The 26,362-nt window shown below is 44.2% G+C and overlaps 1 protein-coding gene across 2 annotated transcripts in view; it reads right to left on the bottom strand.

Moving 5' to 3' along the window:
- Positions 1-19,693: 19,693 nt before the first annotated feature.
- Positions 19,694-26,362, bottom strand: part of SPOCK1 (SPARC (osteonectin), cwcv and kazal like domains proteoglycan 1) — a 487,880-nt gene continuing 481,211 nt past the window's right edge. Inside the window, exons 10-12 of one of the 2 annotated variants that reach the window (XM_065555046.1) lie at positions 25,137-25,274; positions 23,345-23,401; positions 21,658-23,024 (exon numbers count right to left, since the gene is read on the bottom strand). In XM_065555046.1, coding sequence (XP_065411118.1) covers positions 23,367-23,401; positions 25,137-25,274 — 173 coding nt within the window. In that variant the 3' untranslated portion in view covers positions 21,658-23,024; positions 23,345-23,366. Of the gene's footprint in view, positions 23,025-23,344; positions 23,402-25,136; positions 25,275-26,362 lie in introns of both variants that reach the window. The other variant, XM_065555045.1, reaches the window with a different exon arrangement.

Raw genomic sequence — 26,362 nt, 5'->3', positions numbered from 1 at the left:
GCGGTTGGATAGGCATGGGAGTCCCAGGAGTTTGTCAGGGGACAGGTAGGGGGGTGGGATCCTAGGGAGGAAGTTGGGGGGATCTCAGGAGGGGGCAGTTGGGGACAAGGAGAAGGGAGGCTTAGATGGGGCAGGAGTCCCGGGAGGGGGCAATCAGGGGCCAAGGACCAGTGGGGCTTAGATAGCGGGTGGGGTCCTGGGGGGCAGTTAGGGGCAGGGGTCCCGGGAGGGGGTGATCAGAGGACAGGGAGCAGGAGGGATTGGATGGGTTGGGGTTTCTGTGGGGGGCAGTCAAAGGGAGTGGATGGGGGCAGGTAGGGTGACCAGAGAGCAAGTGTGAAAAATCGGGACAGAGGGTGGGGGGTAATAGGAGCCTATATAAGAAAAAGACCCAAAAATCGGGACTGTCCCTATAAAATCGGGACATCTGGTCACCCTAGGGGCAGGGTGGGGCTACCCTCCCTCCCTGTGGAGTGTCCTATTTTTTGAATGTTAAAATATGGTATCCCTACCTTCCCAGTGCAGCTCTCCATTCACAGCAGCATGAGGTCTCAGCTACCTCACTCCCTCCCCCTCTTTCCTGTTGGTAGTGGCCAAGGGACTGCTGGGAAATGTAGTTCTTTCCCTGCTCCAGGGCCGGCTCTAGAGGCAGGGAGCTAACCAAGGAACTACAGCTCCCAGGGCCCCCTGTTGGTTCTCAGCTCCCATGCTGGATCCCTGCCGCCCCTGCAAATGGGCTGCCCCAAGCACGTGCTTGCTTTGCTGGTGCCTAGAGCCGACCCTGAGCGCAGCATTGAATCTTTGCACTTTGTTACTGATTGCAAATGTCATAACAACCCCTAACAACCCCAGACAGCAGTGTGGCCACGAGACAACCCGTTCCTGCCGATAGTACAAGCCAAGCAGTAAATCTGGGGGGAAGCACATGACCCCGCATGTCCCCCCACTCCCCACGCGTCACTTCTTCCACCTGCCCAGCAATTCGACTTGCATGTGCCTTTGCTCACTGTTACTCATACATAGGGTTACCAGATAGCACTGTGAAAAAAATGGGACAGGGGGTTGGGGGTAATAGGCACCTATATAAGAAAAAGTCCCCAAAAACAGGACTGTCCCTTTAAAAACAGGACATCTGGTCACCCTACTCATGTACCACATCCTCTATCAGCTCAATGTACCGTCCTTTCCCCCCACTTTTCTGCAACGTGAATGACTCTAGATAATCACCCTCATTCTGAGAAATGTGGCTGAGACCTGAGACACCTCTCTAGCTTCCCCTTGACATCGCAGGGAGAACATTCATTAACACCCTCCCTGTGAAAGCCACCAGCCCCTCATCAAACACGGAGCAGCTCCCCGTAAAATCACTTGTCTATTGATTGTGAGTGGGATGATTCTAAACCAGAGGTGGGCAAACTATGGCCTGCGGGCTACATCCGGCCCGCGGGACCATCCTGCCCAGCCCCCGAGCTCCTGGCCTAGGCAGGGATGGACCCCTGCCCCAACTGCCCCCCAGGACCCCACCCCTATCTAAGCTTCCCTTCTCCTTGTCCCCAACTGCCCCCTCCTGAGACCCCCCCCCCCAACTTTCCCCCTAGGACCCTACCCCCTACCTGTCCCTTGACAAACCCCCGGGACTCCCATGCCCCCTATCCAACTGTTGCCTGTCCCCTGACTGCCCTCCCCAACCCCTGACTCATCTAACCCCCCCTTCTCCCTGCCCCTGACTGCCCCCACAACCTCCGCCCCATCCGACCCCCATACAGCGCCAGACACACTGCTGCATACATGCTGCCGAGCTCCCCCGCAGAGCCACAGCCCCCTCCCCCCCCAGCACCTGCCTTCCAGATTTGAACACCTCAAAATTCAGGAGTGCTCAAGCTCAGTTTGGGCAGCTGTTACTTCATTTCTCCCAAATCAAATATACTGATCCACTGTAACTTGCTGTAGAAAAAGTAGGATAAAATTGAGCAAGAAATGCTTCCCAGTGGTTATTAGGACTTGAATTGCTATTTTCAACAGCCATTGCCTTGTTTGTTTGTTTGTTTGTTTAAAAGGAAGACAGTGATATTACATTGGCAAATTCCCCATAGAAAGAAAGAGTGGAACAAAAGAATAATAAAGGCACCTCAACTTTTCCTCATTTATGTAGGACAGTCTTATAATGTGCATCCAGATATCCTCCAATCACACAAGCTGAAAATTGTTTCACCTTACTGCAGTTCTGTAACCATATGGGAACCAATCCTGTCTGTGTTCTGTGCACATCTAAAATTCCTGCTGAATGACCCGCCCTGGGAGCGAGTTACCAGTGACCCAGGGCTGCGGCGGCAGGAGGTGTGTGTGTGGGGAGCAATAGTGGTGGGGAATGAGGGAGCCCAGAGCTGGGGCAGCAGGGGGTGTGGGTTGGGGGGGAAGAGCCCAGGGCTGGGGCAGCAGGGGGGTCCAGCGAGGAGCCCAGGGCTGAGACGAGGGGCAGCCAAATTATTTTTTGCTTGGGGTGGCAAAAAACCTAGAGCCGGCCCTGGGCCTGGGAGGCTACCCCCGGCTCCCTCCCCTGCTGTCCCCTCTCCCCCCGCAGCCTCAGCTTGCTTGCTCCGTTGCCGGTGCAATGCTCTGGGCGGCGGGGATGTGAGCTCCTGGGGCAGCGCAGCTGCAGAGCCCGGCCTGACCCGGTCTCTGTGCTGCGTGGTGGCGGCGGCGGCATGGCCCAGCTCCAGCCAGTGCAGTAAGGGGGCAAGGAGCAGGGGGCACGGAGCAGGGGGGTTGGATAGAGGGCAGGGGAGTTCGGGGAGGTGGTCAGGGGTTGGGGGGTGTGGATAGGGGTCGGGGCGATCAGGGGGGGGAATAGGGGATTGAATGGGGGCAGTTGTTCTGGGGGGGCAGTCAGGAAGGAGGGGGGGTTGGATGGGGCGGCGGGGGGCAGTCAGGAGCAGGGTTCTGGGGCAGTCAGGGGACAGGGAGAAGGGGTGGTTGGATGGGGCAGGGGTCCCGGGGGGTCCGTCAGGAATGAGAGGAGGGGTTGGATGGGGCGGCGGGTGTCTGGGGGCGGTCAGAGAACAGGGAATGGGGGGGTTGGATGGAGCAGGAGTCCCGAGGGGGGGGGCAGATAAGAGGTGGGGACTGGGCCACAACCCCCTCCCCTAACCAGCCCTCCCTACAATTTATAAAACCCGTTGCGGCCCTCAGGCCAAAAAGTTTGCCCACCCCTGTTCTAAACTCTCTCCAGCTATAATTCTGGCAGTTATCTGTGGGCCAAATGAAGGTTCACAAAGGCCTAAAAGGTGCCAGCTTTATAATGCTGGCATCTTGCCATGTCTGTATCAGTGATGTCATTCCCGATCAACTTGTTGCCAGCTTGCTGCAAATCTCCCAGCAGTAGTCTCAGCTCTCATTTATCATGTTGAGGCTCTGATAACTGAAACAATCCAATCACTCCTGGGGCCCCGTCAGCTGTTATGCCCGCTGAGATGTGATGCTCACCTATTAATGGGACTCTGTCCTTTGGGACCTTCAAACAAAGGCTGAAGTTGACATTAGCTATAATTATTCCTTCCAAAAGATTCTGCTAGGCTGCTTTGTGTACTGGCATTGAGAAAATGCATCCCTGTTGTTTTACAGTGACTGGGGATGGAAACCAAAAATACCTGCAGTGAGAGACCACAGTCCTGCCAAATGCCTGATCCCTCTACTCCCACAATCTCCTGTGCATTTTATATTGTTGACTTTAAGACAATTCCATATTTGTCATTTACATGTGAACTACTGCAGCAGTCAGGCATTCTAGAAATAAACGACTGCACTGCAAGGCAGAAGTATACCCACAGTTTTTTTGTTTCATGCTGCGGGCTGGTTGGTAGCTGCTCTTTACCCCGGAGGTGGCCGCATTTCAGTGATGCAACAAACAATTGCCACGGTAATGATAGTGATGCCTGCAGAGGGGCAGCGGCCTTCGGTCTTGATCCAGTGAAGTGCTTAACCGCATACTTAATTTTAAGTATGCAAGTAATTCCATTGACTCCAAAAGGACTACTCATGTGCTTAAAGCTCAACATGTGCTTAAACATTTCACTGGATCAGGGGCTCAGGCAGCATCAAGCTCACTTCTAGCCAGCAATTATAACAAGAGCCAGACTTATCACTGTAGCATCATTTTATCTCCTAGATAATTGTGCTTTTTTTTTGTTTCATTTCAATTTTTAAAAGCGAATTTAGTTTTGGCAAATAGTAGTGATCTGGAGGCAGACTTTTTCTGTTTTCCTGCACAACAGGTGCATTAGGAGTAGTGGTTTTGCACGCTTGCCCTGACTGCCAATGAACTACATTGGTAACCGATGGGTGTGATTTTTAAAAGGGCCTCAACCAGGACGTCAGTTTCATGCAATCATCCTCCAGCCAATCACAAAGCTCTTCATAACGCCCCTGCGATTCCTTGAGGGTGCAAATGACAGTATATAGAGCTCTAACTACCTGATTTACAGATTAGACTTGCTACATGGCATCTTTTCAATTGCGGGAGACAGAGGGTGCCTGATAAACTGGAAGATGTCTCTGAAAATCAGGCCCGTTTTCTCTCCATTGATATGAACCTCATTGTGCAAACAAAGCCACAGAGCACCAGTTCTTTGCTATTCAACATGGCCCTAACTTGCAAGAGAAACTGTAGTCAAAATAAAACATGGTGGGCTTTCCTTTCAGATTCACCCAGGGAGTTGTTTTCAGAGTCTGCAGAAACCTTCATTGTAAGTAGATAGGAACCCGAATCAGGAGAGCTCCTTCCTCCCCATCCCAGAAAAAGTGCCCGAGCCTCAATCTGGGAAAAGCTGGTAGCAAAATGTCCTCTGCATTGCCTCCCTCTCCTGCATTGAAAAGAACAGCAATGAACAATTCAGCTGGGCTTCTAGGTCCAGATTCTCAATGTATTTAGGAGCTTAAATGTCACTGAAATCAAGGGGAGACAGGCACCACAATGCCTTTGAGGATCTGAGCCATTGGAACTGGACGTGTTGGGTTAATAGCGCCCGAGAAGCAAAACATCCCCTTGACTCCAGAAGGAGGATGGAACCATGCTCTCGGTCACTTTTCTCAGCTTGCTCATAGTACAGTGCACTGAAAAGTGGCAAAAACCTGCAGGGATAAATGAATATGAGCTTGACAATTAAGTTCTGCAGTCCCCTGCCCATATACACACTACAAACTGATCTGCGTTTCCTTTACTTGTTAAGGGAAACCTGAAACAAATTACTTTATGAGCCAAGTTTGTAGCTGAGCCTTAAAGGACTTCTAATTAGCGCGCAAATATACATTTTCCCAATGTCTAGGTGAACACATTTTTGTGTTATTTATAGTAACTCCCTTCACATTTATTCAACTAATTGCAAAAACGTCCCTTGAAGTAACGATTTAGAATTTTTATTCCAATTATTTCCTGATAATTCAAGAGCTTTTCGCCTACTATTAATCAGAAAACAGAAATTTAATCTATTCATTAGCACACCGAATGGCTGATTTGAAACCAGCCACAGATTATAAAATCATGCTGGAGATGCAAAACATAGATATACTGTGCACCGAGTTGGAAAAAAAAAGGGTCCTGTAAAACGCTACTAAAAAGTCCTGTGTAACTTATCAAACTAATGCATTAATCACTGCAGTAGCGAGGAGGTTCAGTAAGAGAGAGATGCAATGGGGGGAAATTAAGGAAGAAAAATTTAGGTAGAATATCTGGCAAAATCCTCCTGACAATGACCGGCCTCCCCAGGGAAGTGTTGGAAGCCACATCCCATACGTCTTGGCAGTAGAAAATGTAGCAAGGACAGGTTGTTATAATAGACCTTCTGAGCTCTAATTCTGATGGTTTAATGAGCATTAAGAAGAGGCTAAATAAGCAATAGTAACACAGGAAGTGGTTTGCAGAGCACTGTCTATACTGCAGGTATCCCAAAGCGATTTACCAAGCAATGAATTCATTCTTGGTATTGCAATGGCTGCAAAGGGAAATGTAGCAGCAGTTCTGAACTCAGCAATAGCTGACACAGGACTTTGGACATTAGAACTGCTTTTACTATGAGAGGGAATGATGGCCAAGATACCGGATGCTCCCTTTACATCTGTTTTGGACAGTTCAATGGGCTCTTTCCTTTCCACCTGGAAAGACACCAGAGTTGGGCAGAAGAGTCCTGAGTTTTTCATATTATCGGTTGCAGCTCCAGAGTGGGGCTAGCAACTGTCTGTCCTAGTGCTCTCATTCTTGCTATTGCCAATAAAGCTAGCGGGAACGGTCTCAGACTTGGCTAGTGCACTCAAAGCCAAATTCCGAAGTTCCCTCTTTGGGTGAGCGGAACCAAGGAACAACACAGAGGCAAGGACAAGCGAAGTAAATAAATAAGTGCAGATAGCAGGATTCCCAAAGCACAGGAGATTAGATGACAGCACTGCACAGAAAGGTCTTGGATTTTTGGATAAATGCCAAAGATTTGATCCGCCCATCTCACCAGAAACAGCCCATCAAGATTCAAACCAAGATGTAAGGAGTAATATTTCCAGACAATTTGTCATTGTTGCAAGCAAAGACAAGGACAGTTCTATTGGCCCACTTGAAATCCAGGGCTGCGGGAATGCATTTTGGTATAATACCTCAAAGGGAAGCTTTTCAATCACTGCTGTTGCAAGAAAGGATGCAATTTAATACACAACCCAACATGGAAACATGAAGGCAAGGCTCTTCAAAGTTCCTCATTAAATATAATTACATTGAATACAACCCTGTGTCTTAGCTCTGCCTGATCTAACAAAACTCAAAGGCTCGGAGGGCCCTTTCAGACCCTAAAAGTTGAATGAACGGTTACTTTGGCAACTGAAAAGATGCTCATGCACATCAGAAGTGGGCTGTTTTGTAGGAGAAGCCTTGAGGGAGTATATATAATTTCTAATGAAACTCAAGAGAGAAACATAGCTGTTATCTATAGCTGAACCGACTACAGAATTGATGAACAGGGCCAGAGGATGCCCCAAATAACATTTTTTTTTTGCAAGAGGCTTAGCACCAATATACAACGCTTCATGGGAAAAGGACATTTTAGTTTCTGCCCTGGAGACACTGTCAACTTAAAATTCCCTGAAAACATGAAAACAAATCATGCTGTCAAAAATCATGCCTTAGAAACAAATTACGCTCTCCAAATGTGTCTTGGCGATATAATTGATAAACTGAGTGTGTGTGAAATTTTTGAAAAAGCGAGAAGGGAACTTACAGGATAAATGACTAAAATAAGAGAATAATGAACATGTGTAAATAACAAACACAAACAATAAATATAAATTACTGTCTGACAAACTGTAAATAATCCGAGCATTTCAGGCCTGAAATGTGATTCCTCTTCTGGGAAAGCTGGCGTTGACAAGGAAAATAAGAAGGAAGTAGGTTATTATGGGCCTTTGAAACATCAGGCCAGATGATCGAGCTCTTCTTTCCCCAGATAACTTACCTTGCATAATAAAAGTAAAAGGTGGTGCCAACCCTTTTTCCTGTCGTCAGTAAGGTGCTGTCTCCATCAACATCTAGAAATGGTTCTTGCAGCACTGTGCCAGTACTGTTTCAGATCCCAGTAGAGATCTGATTAACCATCTAAATCCTAAGGCCTTGTCTACACATAAAAGTTGTACCACTTTAACTATACTTAGGGCCCTACCAAATTCATGGGCCATTCTGGTAAATGTCATGGTCATGGCATTTAAAAAATCTTGAATTTCACAGTTTCAGACATTTAAATCTTAAATTTGACAGTGTTGTGACAAATCGAGAATATGTATTTAAAAATATAAACATGTAAAGCCCCAAGTCAGTGTTTCTCAAACTGGGGGATCCCAAGCCAAAAGGGGGTTACAAGGCTACAGTATTGCCACCCGTACTTCTGTGCTGCTGCTGGTGGCAGCGCTGCCTTCTCGCCAGCCTCCACCGCTCTCCGGCCACTCAGCTCTGAAGGCAGCGCAGAAGTAAGGATGGCAATACCGTGATCCCCCTACAATAGCCAGATTTCACGGGGGAGATCAGATTTCATGGTCTGTGACACGTTTTTCACGGCCATGAATTTGGTAGGGTCTTATACATGACCTAGAAATTCATACCCCCCTAGTGGTGAGATCGAAAAGGCCCATGACCTCCTTTCCTCTGGAGAGTTGTTAAAAACTCAGTGAGGTGGTATCAGCATTGTGCATGTGACACCCAGAGTATAGATTTACTGTCTGAAACTGAAGCACAGATACAATTCCTCCATCTCCCGCTAACTCCCAAATTTTAAATACTCGCTTTAAATTTAATCCTCAGTCGTTGACATTTTGGCCAGAATAGCTCTGCTCAGAGGACGTTTCACGACGGGAATAAACTTCCTGAGGTTTCAATTAAATCAGTGTGAGATTTAAAAATATTTGGGCTGTGCAGTTATGCTCTGGGTTAGGTTAATGTTTAGGGTACATGCTCCTTAACATGGACCGAAAGCCCAGGTTTGCTGAATGAATGAATGAATGAATGAATGAATGGTGCGTGTTGTGGTTCATGCATATTTGAGGATGATATTATTTATAGGTTTTCCTGGGGAGCTCATCATAGATTTATCCTTACAACACCCCTGGGAGCTAGGGAAGTGCTACTATCCTCATTTGACAGATGCCGAAACTGAGGCCCAGAGGTTCAGTGACTGGCCTATGATCCCAGAGGTAGGGTCTTTTGTAGGGTGACCAGACAGCAAATGTGAAAAATCGGGACAGGGGGTGGGGGGGTAATAGGAAGAAAAAGACCCAAAAATCGGGACTGTCCCTATAAAATCAGGACATCTGGTCACCCTAGTCTTCTGCGTCCTAGTCTAGTGCCTTAACTACAAGGAATTGCCATCCTCTCTGCCGAGGATGTAGCTATTGGAAGAAGCTATGCTATGCGGCAAGATTAGCTCGATTTCTAACATTAAAAAAACCAGGGAAACCCCAATATTTGCATGTTTTCCATTAACTCCAAATCAGTCAGTAGCTAGGTGTTTAACTATTCGCTTGCTCTGCTGTCTGATAATTTAGGAGTAATTGCTGTAACACCCCATCTACTGGAAGATCCCTTGTAAAGCATACTCATGGGCTGGGTCTAAGTGTCAGCCCATACTAATCTATCCTTCTTTTGGTCTGTAGACACTATCTCATAGTAGAAATATAAGATACTCTCGGGTATAGAGGAAATGAGAACAGAAAATGACATTAAAATGCAAGCCATTGTCAGAGGTTATTTCTATGGATAATCTTCCTCAGCTAAACAGTACGGTAGCGATCAAGTCATGCCCTATGTCAGCTGTGATTGTTCCCAAGGAAAGACTTAAGATTGAATTTAACACACAAGTGATGAGGAGGTGCTTTGAGAAGGGCATACTGTGCAGTTCTTTGCAGGTTACTAAATGATTCTCCAACGTACTTTGCGTTGGCATTTGCACTTAGGTAGAGTTGGTGCAAAAAGCTACCAAATCGGAATGGCTGTGTTTTTACATCTGCTATGTGGAGGGTGAAATGAAGACCCAAGGTCTGAGGCTGTGGAAAATAGAGCTGGGCAATTTTTTTTTGGTGAATAGTCAATTCACCAAAAAATGCATTTTCCAGGGCACCAGCTAATACAGGTTCAGGTAGAATTTGACAAATGGTTTTGGCTGGGAAAAAAACAACAAAAGATTTTCAGAAATGTCAATTTTTTTTCAACATTGTTTAAACTAACCATTTGGACCTTTCGTTTCGAAACTGTATTATTAAAACAAAATCTTGTTTCAAATCAACATTTCGTTTATAAAAATGTCACTTTAAATCAACATTTAAACATGTCATTCGACCTGAAAACATTTTTTTACTTTGGCAAGAGAAAAAAAATTATTTTCACTTTGAAATGAACAGATTGTTCCCTACCAGTCCGCCCTGGATAGCCACCAAAGCAAAAACATTAGTTATTGGCTCAGCTGTAGTAGAGAATCAGGCCCGGAATTTACAAATGTGAGAAGAGGCTATAAAGGTGGGATATCTTGATGCCAGAAAATAGATGGGTATAGCAGAAACCAGGGTCACCGAAAAGCCGTCATAAGAACTCTAGGGAAGATAACCCAGATGTGCCTCACCACTCAGCCTCTAGGACCAAGAACTCTGATTCTAACTTAACCCCACAGGCAATTGTTTGTGATACAGCCTGGCTCCATGTTAAAAGAGGATTTCCTGACTCAATTAGTAAGGACATTAATTCATCAATTATGTAAAATGGATGAGCAATCAGATATCCTATTCTCGTGCCGATGCAACTCATTGTTAAAAGTTTAATTAACTTGCAAGCGCCTGTGGGAGGAAAAAGACATTTGAAGATTCAGTTAAGGAACAATGACCTCAAAGTAGGATGAAAAATTGACTTGAGGCCAGACGAGAAAGCCAGTTTTGCACTGAAAGGACACAGATGCCATTGCACATAGCTTCAAAAAATAATTTGGAGCTAAATTCTGCTCTCAGTTCCACCCCGTAACACTGGAGTAGTTCTTGTGGTGTATTGAAAACTGTTAAAATTATAAGCTATCACTTTAAATTACAAGGGGTTTCATAGTCCTGCTTGAAGAGTAGGGGACTTTGAGGGAAGCAGTGTGATCTGGGTCTTCTTTGGGAAGGCTGCTAAGAGCCAACCTAAAGCAAGCTGTTATTGTGCCTTCTGCCTTAGGGAGCAGCCTGTTTGTGTCTCTATTTTTGGTTTGTGTGTTATTGTTCTGGGTTCTAAGAACTAAAGTAGTATTTCATTCAGGGGCGGCTCTAGGCACCAGCAAAGCAAGCATGTGCTTGGGGCAGCCCATTTGCAGGGGCGTCAGGGATCCAGCAGGGGAACGGAGAACCAACAGGGGGCCCTGGGAGCTGTAGTTCCTTGGTTAGCTCCCTGCCTATAGAGCCAGCCCTGGAGCAGGGAAAAAACTACATTTCCCAGCATTCCCTTGGCCACTACCAACAGGAAAGAGGGGGAGGGAGGGAGGAAGCTGAGACCTCATGTTGCAGCCTGCTGTCAATGGAGAGCTGCACTGGGAAGGTAGGGATACCATATTTTAACATTCAAAAAAATAGGACACTCCATGGGGAGGGAGGGTAGCCCCACCCTGCCCCCATCCACTCCCTCCGACTCCCCCCCACAGAAACTCCAACCCATCCAACCCCGCTGCTCCCTGTCCCCTGATCACTTCCTCCCGGACCCCTGCCCCTAACTGCCCCCCAGGACCCCACCCCCTATCTAAGCCCCACTGGTCCTTGGCCCCTGATTGCCCCCTCCCGGGACTCCTGCCCCATCTAAGCCTCCCTTCTCCTTGTCCCCAACTGCCCCCTCCTGAGATCCCCCCCAACTTCCTCCCTAGGACCCCACCCCCTACCTGTCCTCTGACAAACTCCTGGGACTCCCATGCCTATCCAACTGCTGCCTGTCCCCCGACTGCCCCCCCCGAACCCTGACCCATCTAACCCCCCCTTCTCCCTGCCCCTGACTGCCCCCCCGAACCTCCGCCCCATCCAACCCCCCCGTGCTCCCTGTCCCTTGACTGCCCCCCCGGAACTCCCTACCCCTGGGAGCGAGTTACCAGTGACCCAGGGCCGGGGCAGCAGGGGGGTGTGGGTGGGCGGCGAGGAGCCCAGGGCTGGGACCCGGGGGGGCAGCCAAAATTTTTTTTGCTTGGGGCAGCAAAAATCCTAGAGCCGGCCCTGATTCCATTGTGACCTTCCAGGAAGAAAAAAATCTAAAAATGCTCTATCTTTTCAGTGTTCATGCCTTGAACATAATAATTCCACTTGTGTAACTGGGTGCAGAGCTCAGCCCATCCTACCCAAACATGCTGCTACTTGAGAGAGCGCTGAATGAGATCTTGTCAAGCATTTTGGGCTAGATTCGCAAAAGGACTTAGGTACATAACTGCCACTTTAGGCACCTAAATACCAGAATCAGGCCCCACTGCGAGTCACAAAACCCCCATTCAGCTGCCACCAAACCCTGTAGGCACCTAAACACACTTAGTACCTACATTTTTGCAGGAAAAGTTGCCTATATTTCTGCCTGTGTGCATGTGCACTGCAGCCCCATGCCAGGCATCTGGACACATAACTCCCATGAATCTAGGAGAGACAGGCATTCCTCCACTTACCTCACCTTGGGCCTTGATCTGGTATGTGCGCTCAGAACTCATCTACTGGATTGGGCCTCTATAGGTGAGCTTACAGAAAACGGCCAGGTGAGGGAGAGAGGCCAACTTTTAGCCCAGTGGTTACATCCTCACCTGGAATGTAAGTGACTCTTCCCTTCAAGTCCTCCCTCCACCTGAGGAGGAGAAGGGATTTGAACTGGGTGTCTCCCACAGCCCAAGTGAGTACCCTAACCACTGGCTGAAAGTCCTCTGCCCCCACCGCCAAGCTTCTAGCTAAAATGGCATAGGTGCTTAATACCAAGAGAACCCTGTTTATAGGTGAAGAACAAAGGACACCTCTAATAACTCTAGGGGTGCAGAGAGAGACCATCACAGAGAGAAAGCAGCAGCAGGCAGGCTTGGTCTTATGAAAGGAAGGTCTCAGTCTTCCTGGCTAAAAACTGTTGGAGGTGGAGCAGTACCTTATTAGACAAGAGGGCAGCATGTTAGTTAAGTTTAGGCTCCAGAGTGTGTGTTATGATTTTATTTTATATGTAACCCTTTGTTCCCAATATTTCTGTTTGCAATCATCTGATCCTCTGTTCTTTGTTCCATAAACTTGGACTTGCTTTTTCTATAAACAAATCTAAGTGCTGTGTGTCAAGCGGAGCTGTGCTTAACTAGCTGTGGTGTACAGTTCTTTTGGGAAGAGAGGAGCCAGAAATTCTGTGTGTGTCCAGTGGCTTAAGGGCTGGGCACTCCAGGGAGACACTTGGAGGTTGGAACATGCCATTTGCTTACCTGCAGAGGGACAGTGGAGCCTGTGGGGGAGTTGGGGGGGGGGGAGGGAGAGCGCTTGTGTTGTTCATGGCCGGTTGAGTTGGAGAGCTGTCCCAGAGCAGGCATAGACAACCCTTTCTCATGCTAAGGGCAGGTGTTAGCAAGGTGCCTTACAAGAGGAAGCATCGCAGGGGGTTGTTTTTTGTTTCTGCGTTCCCTTATCTGAAATAAAAATCATTTTGACTGAGAAATGCAGGTTTTCTTCACATGTGGGAAACCATAACACGGAGCAGTCTGAACCCTGGGTTTGGAGATGGACTGGCTGACAGACTTTTACAGCTCTCAGTCCTCGGGCCCAAAGCCTTCACTTAGATTTTGCTCAGTTCATAACATGTCTGTGCTTCAAAAATTGCCATTGTCATCATACATCAGGAGCAGAGGAGACTAGAATTTACGTGGGTGATGCAAAACAAGGTGCAAGATGCCTGCAGTTTTGGCCTTTCTAGTACAAACAGAAGGGATAGCAAAACCAGCTCAGATGCTGAAAATCTATTTAATATCTCATGCTCTCCCGAGTTCAGCTTTTTCTATAGTGCTCTGCATCATAATATCTAAAATCTGACATGAGTCAGACAGTTTTGGAGTGGTTTTTGTTAAGGATAAACTCAGTTGTACTCAAGGTCAGGCAATTTAACATACTATAAGTTATTTTGTCACCAACAGCTGACATATAGCATAGAATGTGATTAATTAATTTTACATACTTTTAAGGAGGATTCTTAGCATGTTCCTGACTTTGGTGTCACAATTCCCTCTTGTGATTTGGGTTACACATCAGAAAAACACCTGTGATTGGGATAAAGGTGTCTGACTGTGATATTTTCTGTATTTGGGATTAACTAAAAAGATGCAATTACGTGTTGATCTGATATAGAAAGTAATAGAAAAGAGTCTCCGGGTAAGTGAATTAGCAGGGTTTCTCCTTCAACTCACCTGTCAAACTGGTGCTCTTGGATTTCTGGTGTATAGCTCAAGTCAGGTCAGCTTTATTCTGGAAAAATTGCTTTAGTCAGTTCCAATGATTTTCCACCCATCCCTTTAGAGTAAATAACTGGTCGGGAAGGACTTTAGCCTCGATGGAGAAAAGCGACAGACAGTTTAAATAAAAGGGGTGAGGTGCACAGTTGTGCACCCAACTAGCATGCACAATTACAGTGCTTGCATTCTTTGTCCATGTTGTGTCCTGACATCCAGACTGCAAGTGCTTGGGGCAGGGAGCTGCTTCTTTGTGACTTGTCTGTATAGTGCCTAGCGCCGACGGGTGCTGATCCTTGACTGGGGCTCTTAGGAGCTACCACAATAAAAGTAAATATTATTACACTCAAACACCTCTTTTTCACCTCCCAGACACCTCTACAATCTCTCCCCTATTTATATCTCTGCTCTGATTCTCTCTACCTCCTCCTTGCCTTCAACCAGTCTCTCTACATTTATCTCCTCCTCACTCTCTCGGCTTTGCATCCCCGCACCTAAGCCACTATCTCACTTCCTGTGCAACCACCTCTTTAAACTCACTTTTTTCAGGAATCCTTCCTCTGGCCTCCCTCACCAAAAATCTCCCCCCATCCATCCTGTGCTGAATGTGACCTCCTTGCCTTGTCCATTGAGACCAATGTCTTTGGAGCAGGGAACGTCTCGCTCTCTTTGTAGAGAGCCGTGTAAATTTACAGCACTACTGAGCGGAAGGATGGTCCCAGTGGTTAGAGTGCAAATCTGGGATTTGGGAGGCCTCAGGTCACTTCTCCAACTTCCTGTTTGACCTTTGGCCAGTCACTGAGGCCCAGATTTTTAAAGATATTTAGGTGTTCCTGTGCTAAGCATTGCAGTCAATGGGATTTAGGTTCCCAAGTGCTTAATTCCCTTTTGAAAATGAGACCTAGATTCCTTCATCAGTTAGGTGCTGTCAGGCTGAGTGCAGCAACGGCTAAGTATCTTTAAAACCTGTGATCCTTAGCCCCTCTGTGCCTCAGTTCCTAATATGCACAATGGGAATAATAGCACTGCCCTGACTGACAGGGGTGGTGTGCGGATAAATACCTGAAGTGCTCAGATACTGATGTGATCGGGGCCAGATAAGCAGCTTAGAGTGAGAGTAATTCTCCATTGGAACAGTTTACCAAGGGTTGTGGTGGATTCTCCATCACTGACAATGTTTAAATCAAGACTGGATGTTTGTCTAAAAGATCTGCTCTAGGGGTTATTTTGGGGACGTTCTATGGCCTGTTTCAGACAGGACGTCAGACTAGATAATCACAATGGTCCCTTCTGGCCTTGGAATATATGAATCTAAGGAGCAACCCTGGTAACACATTCTCTGAGCCAAGAAATATGCTTTTATGCTGATTAAAATGTATGGAAATAGGGCAGAAATGAAATGGAAAAATCATTTTCCTTTCAATACCTGGCAGCACTATGCTTTTAATACTGGGTCTTTAAAGTCAATTAATGTTATTGTACTGAAAATAAACCAGATGTATTGGATGAGATTAGCGGACTTAATGAGCCAGTCAGAGACACAAAACCAGAGATTTATACAATTATGAATTATAAATGGTTTGTTATTTTTTACCAGTGGTATTTTCATTTAATTTCACTTGATTTATATTGTAGGTAATGATCTTAAAGTGCCTAGATAGCATGGCGATGGATACCTTCAGGAGAGACTTATTATTTAACAGAAAACCACAATTTGCAAAACCTAATTGGGGAGGAAACAAGCTTGGAAAAGAAATTAAGTTAATTAGGTTTTTTTTTTAAATCAATTTTTAATACACCCAGTTACCAGTTTTTGTTTTAAAGTACAGCTTTCTAAAGACATGACGTTAACTTCACAGATGTAACAGCTGACGTTGAACAGAAGTAAAGGGAACAAAACTGAAAAATAACATGAACCAGCCACTTCAGCACATGCTTCAGTTGCTGACTCTAAGTACAGCAATACTGTAGTTTGGATCCCCACAGTTTAAAACAAAAGGCAGGCAAAAAGGAGTCGCAGACAAATTAAAATTTATTGAGACAGACAAAAATTTAACTATTTAGGACTACAATTAAGCATTTACAGTTAACAAAGGAGGTTAGCAAAATGTTCACATTCCAGTTAACTCCTTATGGAAAAAGCATTCAGAATTTATTATGCTAATCTAATTTACTATGATAGCCTACATTCCATCTACAGTAGGGACATCAAACTTAAACACGTAATATTTGGATCTCTCCTTACAACACATCACATTTAACAGTAACGGATATCAGCAGCATTGAGAAAAGTATAAAAAGACCAAAACCCACCTACTGTAGAAATGGCTTTTTCATGTATAGTACCTGTACAAAGCAGTCTATGTATTGAAGAAACAAGAATGGCATACAGAACAGACTGCAATGAAAGCCAAAAAGTGTAACAAGCTAAGCATGAGAGATCTGGTGGTCTGTAGCAAATGATGACCTTAGATCTTATGTCATTTGCTGCCTGGGTGGGAAAATTCTGCAAAAAACATGCAAATATTAAAATATTCCTATGCCAGAAAAGTACACTGTGACTCTAGAGTAGGCTGGATAGGCAAAGAGAAGCTTTCACTAACAAACTGTTGTTTTCAATATAAACTTTACATTGGAAATATAAACTGTAGAATAAATATTAAATAAACACAGAAAATGGGTTAAAACAATAGCCAAAATATTTCGATGCACTCATAGTGTTCATGAAGATGCCAACAACAAAAATCGTGTCGGAAACTGAACTCAAGGGATATTTTGAGTTAACAATACTAGTGAAAAGGACACTTGGAAACATAAAGCAATACTTCATGATGTTTCATAATCTTTCATCTGTAAAGGAAATGTGATAAAATTAGTCTCCATCTTTAAATAATGGAGCTCCTCTGTTTCCATCTTTCACAATGAGAAAACATTTGGAAGCTCAACAATTTGAGGCAAGTGGAATATTTGACTTTGTAACAAAAATGGGAATTAAATCTAGCCAGAAGCAAGTGAAATGCTCCCTACAAACCTCCTGATTGTCATGCAGGAGAAGCCTGAGAAAGGGGCTGTTTAATTCTGTTGCAGTTTGCAACGGCCACTGGCTCTGGATACAGTGCCCTGAATGCCTCATTGCTTTACTACTTCAATAAACTGGGATATCTTCTTAAAGCATCTTCTACAATCGGTGGAGAAAAAAATCAATAGAAAGAACTCTGCTTTGTCATTCCACTGTTAATGGCATGTACTTTCACTGCTGTCTTAATCTAACAGCAGCAGTAATAAGATAACAAAAAGTTAAAAATCAGGAGTTACTATACTCGGTGGGAAACTGTGATTGGCAAAATTATATTATTCTCCTGAGCAAGTTGATTTGCCAGGTGGCAGCTGGTGGAAACTGTCGTAGCTCCATTGACTTCAGTGGAGCTTTACATCAGCTGGGGATCTGCCCCCGGATCCAGACATATTCTCAGCTGCTTTTCTCAAAGCATGCGGCTCCGCCTTAAACAATTCTTACCAAAATAGGGGGCATTATTCTTTTATACAATTTGTATAGTATTTTACGTGCTACGTTGTATTTCTACTCTACTACACTAGATAATGACGTTACTCTTCTCAAATTACAACCTCCATTCAGGAAAGCAGGTAAGCATGTGTTTAAAGTTATGCTTTCCTGAACCAGGGCCTGTGAGCTGAACTGGGGCAAAGAGCTTCGCACAAGCCCTCCAGACCAAGTTGAGTGTCACCCAGGGAACTACAGCAGAAGTTGTTCAAGGCCGGATTCTGCCTTCAGATGTACACGCAACACCCCATTGACTCTGATGGGACTTGTGCAGGTACATCCGAACACAGGTCTTGGACTGTAATGCATTCGCTTTTATGTTGATTACTTCCTATTTGCTGAAAATAAATGCAGCCAGTCTCACCTGGAAGAGTCAGGTGAGAAGAGGCTATGGGATGAGGCCCGAGCACTAGAGAGAATGAGGATGAAGACCTGCTGGCATTGGAGTGGCCAGAGTGCCTGTTCAATTAAGCTGTAAGACTGATTGCATTTATTTAAGGCAATATTTAAACCATGTAGGGAATGAAAGAGGATCCTACAGGATCTGTATGTGTGTGGATGCAATAACCTGACGCCCTGTGCAAATGGAGCAGAGAGGCTGCAGCCACTGCTCGGATCTTCCCTACCCACCTGTGCTTCTCCTGAACAGTACCTGATTATACAGGCTGTAAGGGGAGCAGAAGATTTGACTCTCCAGGCTTTATGTGGTGCATAGCACGGTGTAGGAGCCATCTGCCCTGGGATGAGTTTAGCACTAGCAGAATGTTGGGATGGTGTCAGCTTTCGTGTGATAGTTCTTAATGATTGTGGATACCCCCTTGATGTCATGGCACAGTGGGGTGCCCCTTCTGCTTTGATGGTGAGGCCTGGTGTCAGTGAAATGGCAAGACCATAAGCTTGGGAAAGGCCGTGGGCAAAACCAGAGATTTCATCTGATTAAAATCAGTCCCAGAATGAAGCCAGCCCTGATGTGCGAGATGCAAGATATTGATGGTGCTCAAGGGTCACTACAAGTAACAATGATGTCGAACTACAAGATGTGTTTGTTCCTTTTGCAAATCGCCATCATTTTTCTCCAAGGCAAGGAGAAAAGAATTCTTTTCAAGGTCTGTAATTTATAAAAAGTGATTTTCAAGAGATGGAAGCAAAATAAAAGGAGTCAAAGCCCAGCTTCCCGAGGTTGTTCCAAATCACTAGTTTGGTCTGGAACACACTGGGAATGCTGCTGATTTCACACCAGTTTTATACCATCTCTCCCCAGTAAAATCAATGGTCTGGCTGCTGAGTCACACCAGTATAAATGAGGTCAGGACCAGGCCCATTTTGTTGCTGTTGTTGTCACTCATTTTACAGCAGAGCAGAATGGGCTTCCCATCTTTGTGTCTCTTAGGCTCATCTGGTAGCGATTTATAAACATGACAAGTCAAATAAAGAAGTCAACTCACCAGTAACACAGACAGGACATAATCATCTGGATCATGCAAAATAGTGGCTGCATTTATTATTTCTTGCCACATACACAACCCCCTAAAACAACCCTCCCCACCCCCAATTTTAGCAGAATGAGAACTTCATTGCAGGATTCTCCTGCGGCCTGAGAGCGCATCTGGAGGCCATGTCATGCTGTCTGCTTAGGGCTAAACAGTACTCTCCTCCTGCATGGGCACCAAAGGTATGTCTACACTGCATTGTAAACCTGAATCTGTGGGAACCAGGCTTGTGTATTTCCAAACCCATGCTTGAGCATTCACACTGCATTGTACAACTGGGCTTATAATTGCTGGACCCAGGTCTCATAGCTGTGCTAATGCACCCATACTGCATGTCTGTGGCTTGAGCTGCATCCACACTGCAAAATGACAGGGGTTGGACTGAGGCACAGTCCCTAGCAGGGTCCTAGGACCTGGTCCTGAGTGTTTGCTGGCCTGAGTCAGATTCATTGATGTGTGGACAGACAGGGCACTTGGGCTCAAACCTGAGTCACGCCCTGTGCATAGAGTGCAGTGTAGACACACCCCAAGAGTTGTGAGTTCAATCCTTGAGGAGGCTATTTAGGGATCTGGGGCAAAATCAGCACTTGGTCCTGCTAGTGAAGGCAGGGGGCTGGACTCAATGACCTTTCAAGGTCCCTTCTAGTTCTAGGAGATGGGATATCTCCATTAATTAATTTATTTATTTTTATGTGTAGTGCCTCCGAAGGCACAGTGCTTTCTGGGGGCTGCTCCGGGGCCACGGAGGCTACGTGCTGCTCCATACTCAGGGCTGGTAAAAGCTCCATCGTGCCCTAAACGGTGAATCAGAATGGACTGTAGGGTTTCCACCAATTGCCTTAGCTGCCAACCGCTTTCCCGCAAAAAAACCAAAGAGCAAACCAAATCCCAGTGGATATACTGTCTGCTTCCTTTTCTATTAACACCAATCATCCAGTCCAGCTCTTCAACAACGTTCAGGTCATGACTCCAGACAAACAGAGAATAAAAGAGCTGGAAACAACTAAGTCCCTATAACAAGCTGCGTTTGAAACAGTGAAATATAAGCTCATTTGATGTTCACAATTCCCGTTGTCAAGGGGCTTTCCCCATTTTGTTGCATTGTTGTACCAGTGAATTCCATGGATGTGTGTGAATGAAGCCTTTCCTTTTACGTTCAAATCACCTGCACACATTGACACGGCCTAGATAAGCAGAAACAAATTATTTCTCCCTCTCAGACAAGTTCTGTTCGTAATGAGCAAATTTTCTTTCTTCAAAAGAAATTGCAGGCAAAGGTTTTGAAACAAGACTTCAAAAATAAAACCAACTTTTGCAGTTTAGAATGTCAACTACAGGAGCTAGTGTGTATTTCAGCTGTGTGTGTGTGTGTTTGTGCACACACGAATTCTAGCCAAAGATTCAAGTTACATTGCTAAAATGTTTTAAGTCTTAGCTACTGGCAGATAGGTACAGTGATGGTGCCCGGAAAACAGTACAAGGCATAGAGTCCATTTGTTGGGCTTGCATAATAAGATCATACATACAGTGGATTCTCTAGTATGAAACCTTTGGGTTGGAGCCTGCAAATCCCTAAACTTATGTGGGCTGAAGAATTTGCAGGATCAGGCCTTTATTTGGAAACATTTAAAGCAATGCTTTCCCCCTCAGTCACTAAAGACCCACAGGATAATAGACAATACAAACACCAAGGGTATATCTGGAAGGCACACCCTGAGATGGATTCAGAGTAGAAGCCGTGTTAGTCTGTATCTGCAAAAAGAACAGGAGGACTTGTGGCACCTTAGAGACTAACAAATTTATTTGAGCATAAGCTTTCGTGGGCTATAGATATATGCATCTGATGAAGTGGGCTGTAGCCCACAAAAGCTTATGTTCAAATAAATGTGTTAGTCTCTAAGGTGCCACAAGGACTCCTGTTCTTTTTCCTGAGAAGGATGTCTGACTTGGGCTCATGTGTCACAAGAACAGTAAATTCAGACTGCTGGCCCGAGGACATGAAACCCAAAGGAAATGGGTGAAACATCCTGTTTTTGGAATGGAATTTGGCATTTATATTGGTAGTTTTCATTTTGCAAACTTTACCTTGTAATGACATGATTCACCCCCCAAAATGAATCATGGAACATGCAAGATAGATAAGCAGGCAAAGTACTACTTATATTGACTAATGGTCTGAGGGTAAACTGCACCCCTCAGCTGCTTTTGAAAATGCAAGTCAATTCACATAAGGAAGTAGTGTCTTTAATAGAACTATAAAGGGTTTCTTTGAAATGCCTATAGGCCAAATTCATTTCTGGTATAACTCCATTAACTTAAATGGAATTACTCCTGTCACCTCATGGTGCATTTGACCCTAAAAGATTTTGGAATTAAAGTTCTATTATGGGTCACTTTTGTCCTCTTAAACACAAAAATGAATTGCTAACAAACGTATTCTGTCCCATGACTCCTCATTGTTATCGTGTTTTCTGATAATCTGGATAAAATAACAAAAGGGATAAAAGCCATGATATGGTACATTCATTTTACCCATGACTTTCAACAGGGAAGGGAAGTAAATAATTTAGCTTCAGAATGCTGTGATACAGCTGTGGAGATATGAATAAATGGGAACGGCTTAAAGAATCAGAGGATTCAATTTTAATAATATTCTTCTATTTTATAGGTGTGTATTAGGAGTGCACGATATTTCATATTAAGCAGAAAAGATGTTAGTTGGAAACATGACTATCTAAGGTTGTTTTTTATACAGACTAAATAAATATTAACAATTTAAAATAAAGAAGAGACAGCTTATTACTTTTGATGGTGAGTATCTTTGACAGCTTCCTAGCTTCCAAATGAGGAGTTACTTAGGGTAAATGAAGAACAGGGGATTTCCAGCGGATCCAACATTGGCGTGTGTTACTTCAGAAACAGAGGCAGCTTGCATGACATTGCAAACTCTTAGTGCAAACTAATTAAAACAGAAACCCAATATTTGTTAGTTGGAAAATGGTTACAATGATCTAGATTTACAAAACATTCCAACATTCTGGAAGGTGGTTAAATTATGTTCCCCTGCTACGAGGCTCAAAGTCGGTGGTAGCTGCGGACGCTCAGCATCTCTCAGGATCGAGATCATATTGTTTACTATGAAAACGAGGTGACAATGACCTGATCCTGCACATTTACAGCCAACGGGAGTTTTGACATTGACTTCAATCAGGGCAGAACTTAGCCTGTAGTAATCATTCTTAGAGCAAGTGAGAAAAATACTGATGGATTTCTTCCTGACTTAAAACCATCAATATTAGTGAGCCAGAAGTTATTATACACAGATGACTTGCTCTTTAGTGACAAGTGCCAGACACGGGACAGAAACTGAGGCACCTGCTTTTCTATATTACCTACGGCATAAAAGAAAAGCAATTACTTATAGCATGGTCAGAAAATTCAGTTAACAGCTGATGACAAAACTTCTCCAATGTTGATAACATAAAATGGGCTTTTAATTCTTGCACTGGTTTGTTTTTTCTCTCTTCTTTTTTAATCCCATAAACTATATTTCACAAGCTGTGCAGGCGGGGAGTAAGCTATGAAACTTTGCTTAAACAAAACTAACAAAACTCATAGCCCCGTTGATAGAGGAAAAAAAATTAACTGTATTCAAACCAGTAGCTAGTTGGAAAAAAGCCGTCTTGAAAATGATATATACTGTAAAAATTAAACAAAGAGGAGAGATATTTTGTGCCTGATGTTCTTAGATACAATTGCAGAGATATGAAGTGACTTGCAATATTGTGCAAAACATGAGTCCTCAGAACGGTGACAACTACCATATATAACCAATTTCATCATCCTTATCATCATCTTCATCTTCATCATCCTCATTAGCCGCTCTTACATGAATCTTCATTTTCCCTTCTTTGTCCTTTTTCGCTGCTTCACGGTCCTGTTCCAAATCATCCAGTAATACAACAGATCCACCACTGCCAAAATCCCCCGAGGTTTCTTGCTCTTCTTCTAAAATAGGTAAGAGTTAAAGGTCATTCTCTTACCCAACAACCCAAAAATCTCTTTAGTCAATGCTTGTTAATGTTCTCACTATGTAAGCTACTTTATTTTATTTTTTTTTGCCGTAAATTGACTTTTTAAAGAGGCAATTTAGCAAAGGACAGCACAGCAGGTCCCCTTAAAAATGTACATACATCTGTTGTGCCCATGACCACAAATTTGAGAGGAAGTAATAGTCCAGTGGGATCTAGAATAAGATACAAAGGCCTTGCATCTCTAGATTTCTAATTTAAATCCATCCAGGCTCAATGGTGACTGAAAATCATTACCATCTGATGATTGTTTGGTGGTCTACATGAAATGAGTTGGTGGTCTCGGATCAATTCCTGAAAGTCAAATGTCTACATTAGAACTGGATGGAAAACAATTTCCCCAACCCATGAAAATTGTCAAGATTTCAAGGAAAAAAACAAAAACCAACGCAACCTGTTTGTCCTGATTCACGACGAAATATCAAAACCTTGAAAATTTTCACAAACTGAAAATTCCCCCCAACATTTGGTTTGGTTCAGTTGAAGCATTCTGTTTCAACACTTTCAAAACACTATGTTTCAATTTTGACCATTAAACCTATTTTTTTAAATCCCAATTAGCTTTTTGTTTAAAAACAAAAAGTTGCTTTTAATCAGAAAACCAGAAATTTTCATTTAGAAAATACTGAAGCAGAACATTGACAATTGCAATACTTGTTTAACCCTCCCCCCCGCCCCCCCCCCCAACAAAAACACGAATCAAGAAAGTCAGCAAAACTGACCCTTTCCTGCCAAAAGTTTTGGTGTCGACGAATCAGCAATTTTCCATTAAAAATGTCATGTCAAAAACGGCCAGTCAGCTCTAGTCGACCTCAGAAAATCCCCGTCACAATCAACACTAACTGCTTCCTTGGTGGCTAATCTCAGCAGAGTACCAAAGAACTGAATGTGCACGGACACTGAAACACCCTGTCAGTGCGACTGATTCACATAGGCACCTTGGTGGGGATGGGGCTGCGCTATTGCTGTCTGTATGTGGGTTGGGATCGGGCCACTAGGGAGCTGGGATATTGATCCACTTTCTCCTGCACACATATGCTACCTGACTATTTTGGATGCATATCTCAGGGCCGCCCAGAGGGGGGGGGGGGCTAGTGGGGCAATTTGCCCCAGGCCTCCACGAGAATATAGTATTCTATAGTTTTGCAACTTTTTTTTATGGAAGGGGCCCCCTAAATTGCTTTGCCCCAGGCCCCCTGAATCCTCTGGGCGGCCCTGGCATCTGGCTGGGGTGAGGACAGAGGCTGGCACACAGGAATCTGCGTGCTCATCTTTGGTAACCACACGTGCAAATGGTTCTCAAAGGCTAGGTATATGTTGCAATTGCTTGATTTTATATACATTCGTGCACATACGCTCCTGCAAAAGCACCCGCTGACCCTGATATAGCAACTTAGGATGTAAATCATGTACATTTTAGAGCTTCTAAAGCTTTGCTTTCTCTATTCTTGCTGGAAGTAGAGCAACTGAAGCTATCATTACATTGAGTCACATTGAAGAATTCCACTTAAATCTTGTTTGCCTGATTATATAGAGCTGTGCAGTAATTTTACATGTCAGTGTAATAATAATACTGTAGTATCAGCACTTTTAAAGGACCTGCTTGTTAATTTATAAAACTTTGTATAGTTAAACCTTCCCTTCTTAGGGAAGCCCTGATTTATGAAGCCCCTGTAAATGTGGGTTCTACTGTATAAGGAACAATATATTTAATAACCAGGCATAACAACCGCATATCTTTTATTTTAATAGCAACTACTGCATTTGCCAAGGTGGTAGCAAAAACATTTCTTATCAGTGGTTATTGCCAATTTCATACTCTTGTACACACACTCCAAGACAAAGGTACGTGTATGAGCACACAGACACTTTTATATTATGAACTGGAATACATGGGAACATTTGGGACTCTGCTAATTATGTTTCCTGTGTTGTCGCTTTTTGTTATCATGGCTGATCTTACAGCAATTTCTGGGCTTACAACGATGTTAATTTTTGTGTTGTCTTAGGGAAGCAGGTCATTACTCACCACAACTAACGGTCCCTTGTTTTCTTGAGCCAGCGATCTCATTTCCATACTTATCAACACACCAGCATTGTCCTGTACTTCCATGACACTGAGTTGCTTTGTAATATCCTTCTTCATTGCACCGTGGAAGGAAAACACCTGAATAAAGAAAAAGGTATCCTTAGTAAATCCGAGTCTTTACAAGATCAAGCACGAAGATACACTGTAGTTGGCCTGTTTCTTGTTTACATTAAATGCCTTAATATGGCATAAATTACAGATGGAGCCACCTGAAATGGTTCTGGTTTTACAAAATGTCCTGGATCAGGTTCTCAATTTGCAAAACCAACACTCAAACTGTGAATTGTTTGACCCAAGCTCCCATTTTAACTCCATTTCCATATATATATTTGTACCTAGTGTTGTTGACTTCAGTTCATTTGTTGCCCATTGGGGGGGGGGAGAGAGAGAGAGAGAGAGTGTGTGTGTGTGTGTGTGTGTGTGTGTGTGTATACACACCTCTACCCCGATATAACGCTGTCCTTGGGAGCCAAAAAAATCTTACCGCGATATAGGTGAAACCGCGTTATATTGACCTTGCTTTGATCCACCGGAGTGCGCAGCCTCACCCCCCTGGAGTGCTGCTTTACCATGTTATATCCGAATTTGTGTTATATCAGGTTGCGTTATACGTGGTTGAGGTGTATATATATACACTGAAAACATTTGCATTGGTTCAAATTCCAGCCAGTGGTCCTGATTTCTGGACCACCCATAAGATTTTCTCCTTTTTGATTAAAAGTAGTGCCATTTTAAAGTGAAAATATACATTCTGGACTTCTAAACGTGGCCTCCCATTCTTATCTCTCGCAGAAGCTTTTTATGTTTTCTTTCTTTCAAACAGATTCTTGATCTCATTGCTGCCTCAAGCCTAGCAGCCTCCATCTCCCTTAGTGGTAGTAATACGTGGCACGTAGAGAGCACTTTGTACCCAAGGATCTCAAAGCACTTTACAAATATTAATGCATTTAGCCTCACGACACATCTGTGAATTATTTAAGTGTTATCATCCTCATTTTCCAAGCAAATCATCATCTGTTCACCGATGTTCTGCAAGCAGAGAAAGGCTACATTTGTGGAGTAAATTATTCACTATGAATTATTCCCTCGGCACTACTTATCTATAAAGTTGAACTTCACACATTAAAGCAGAACTAAAAAGATCTTCACTATGCAAACAAAGGGCT

This window comes from Chrysemys picta, chromosome 8 (genome assembly GCF_011386835.1).
Source record: "Chrysemys picta bellii isolate R12L10 chromosome 8, ASM1138683v2, whole genome shotgun sequence".
Classification (NCBI taxonomy): Eukaryota; Metazoa; Chordata; order Testudines; family Emydidae; genus Chrysemys; species Chrysemys picta.
This window is presented reverse-complemented; position numbering and strand designations above follow the sequence as displayed.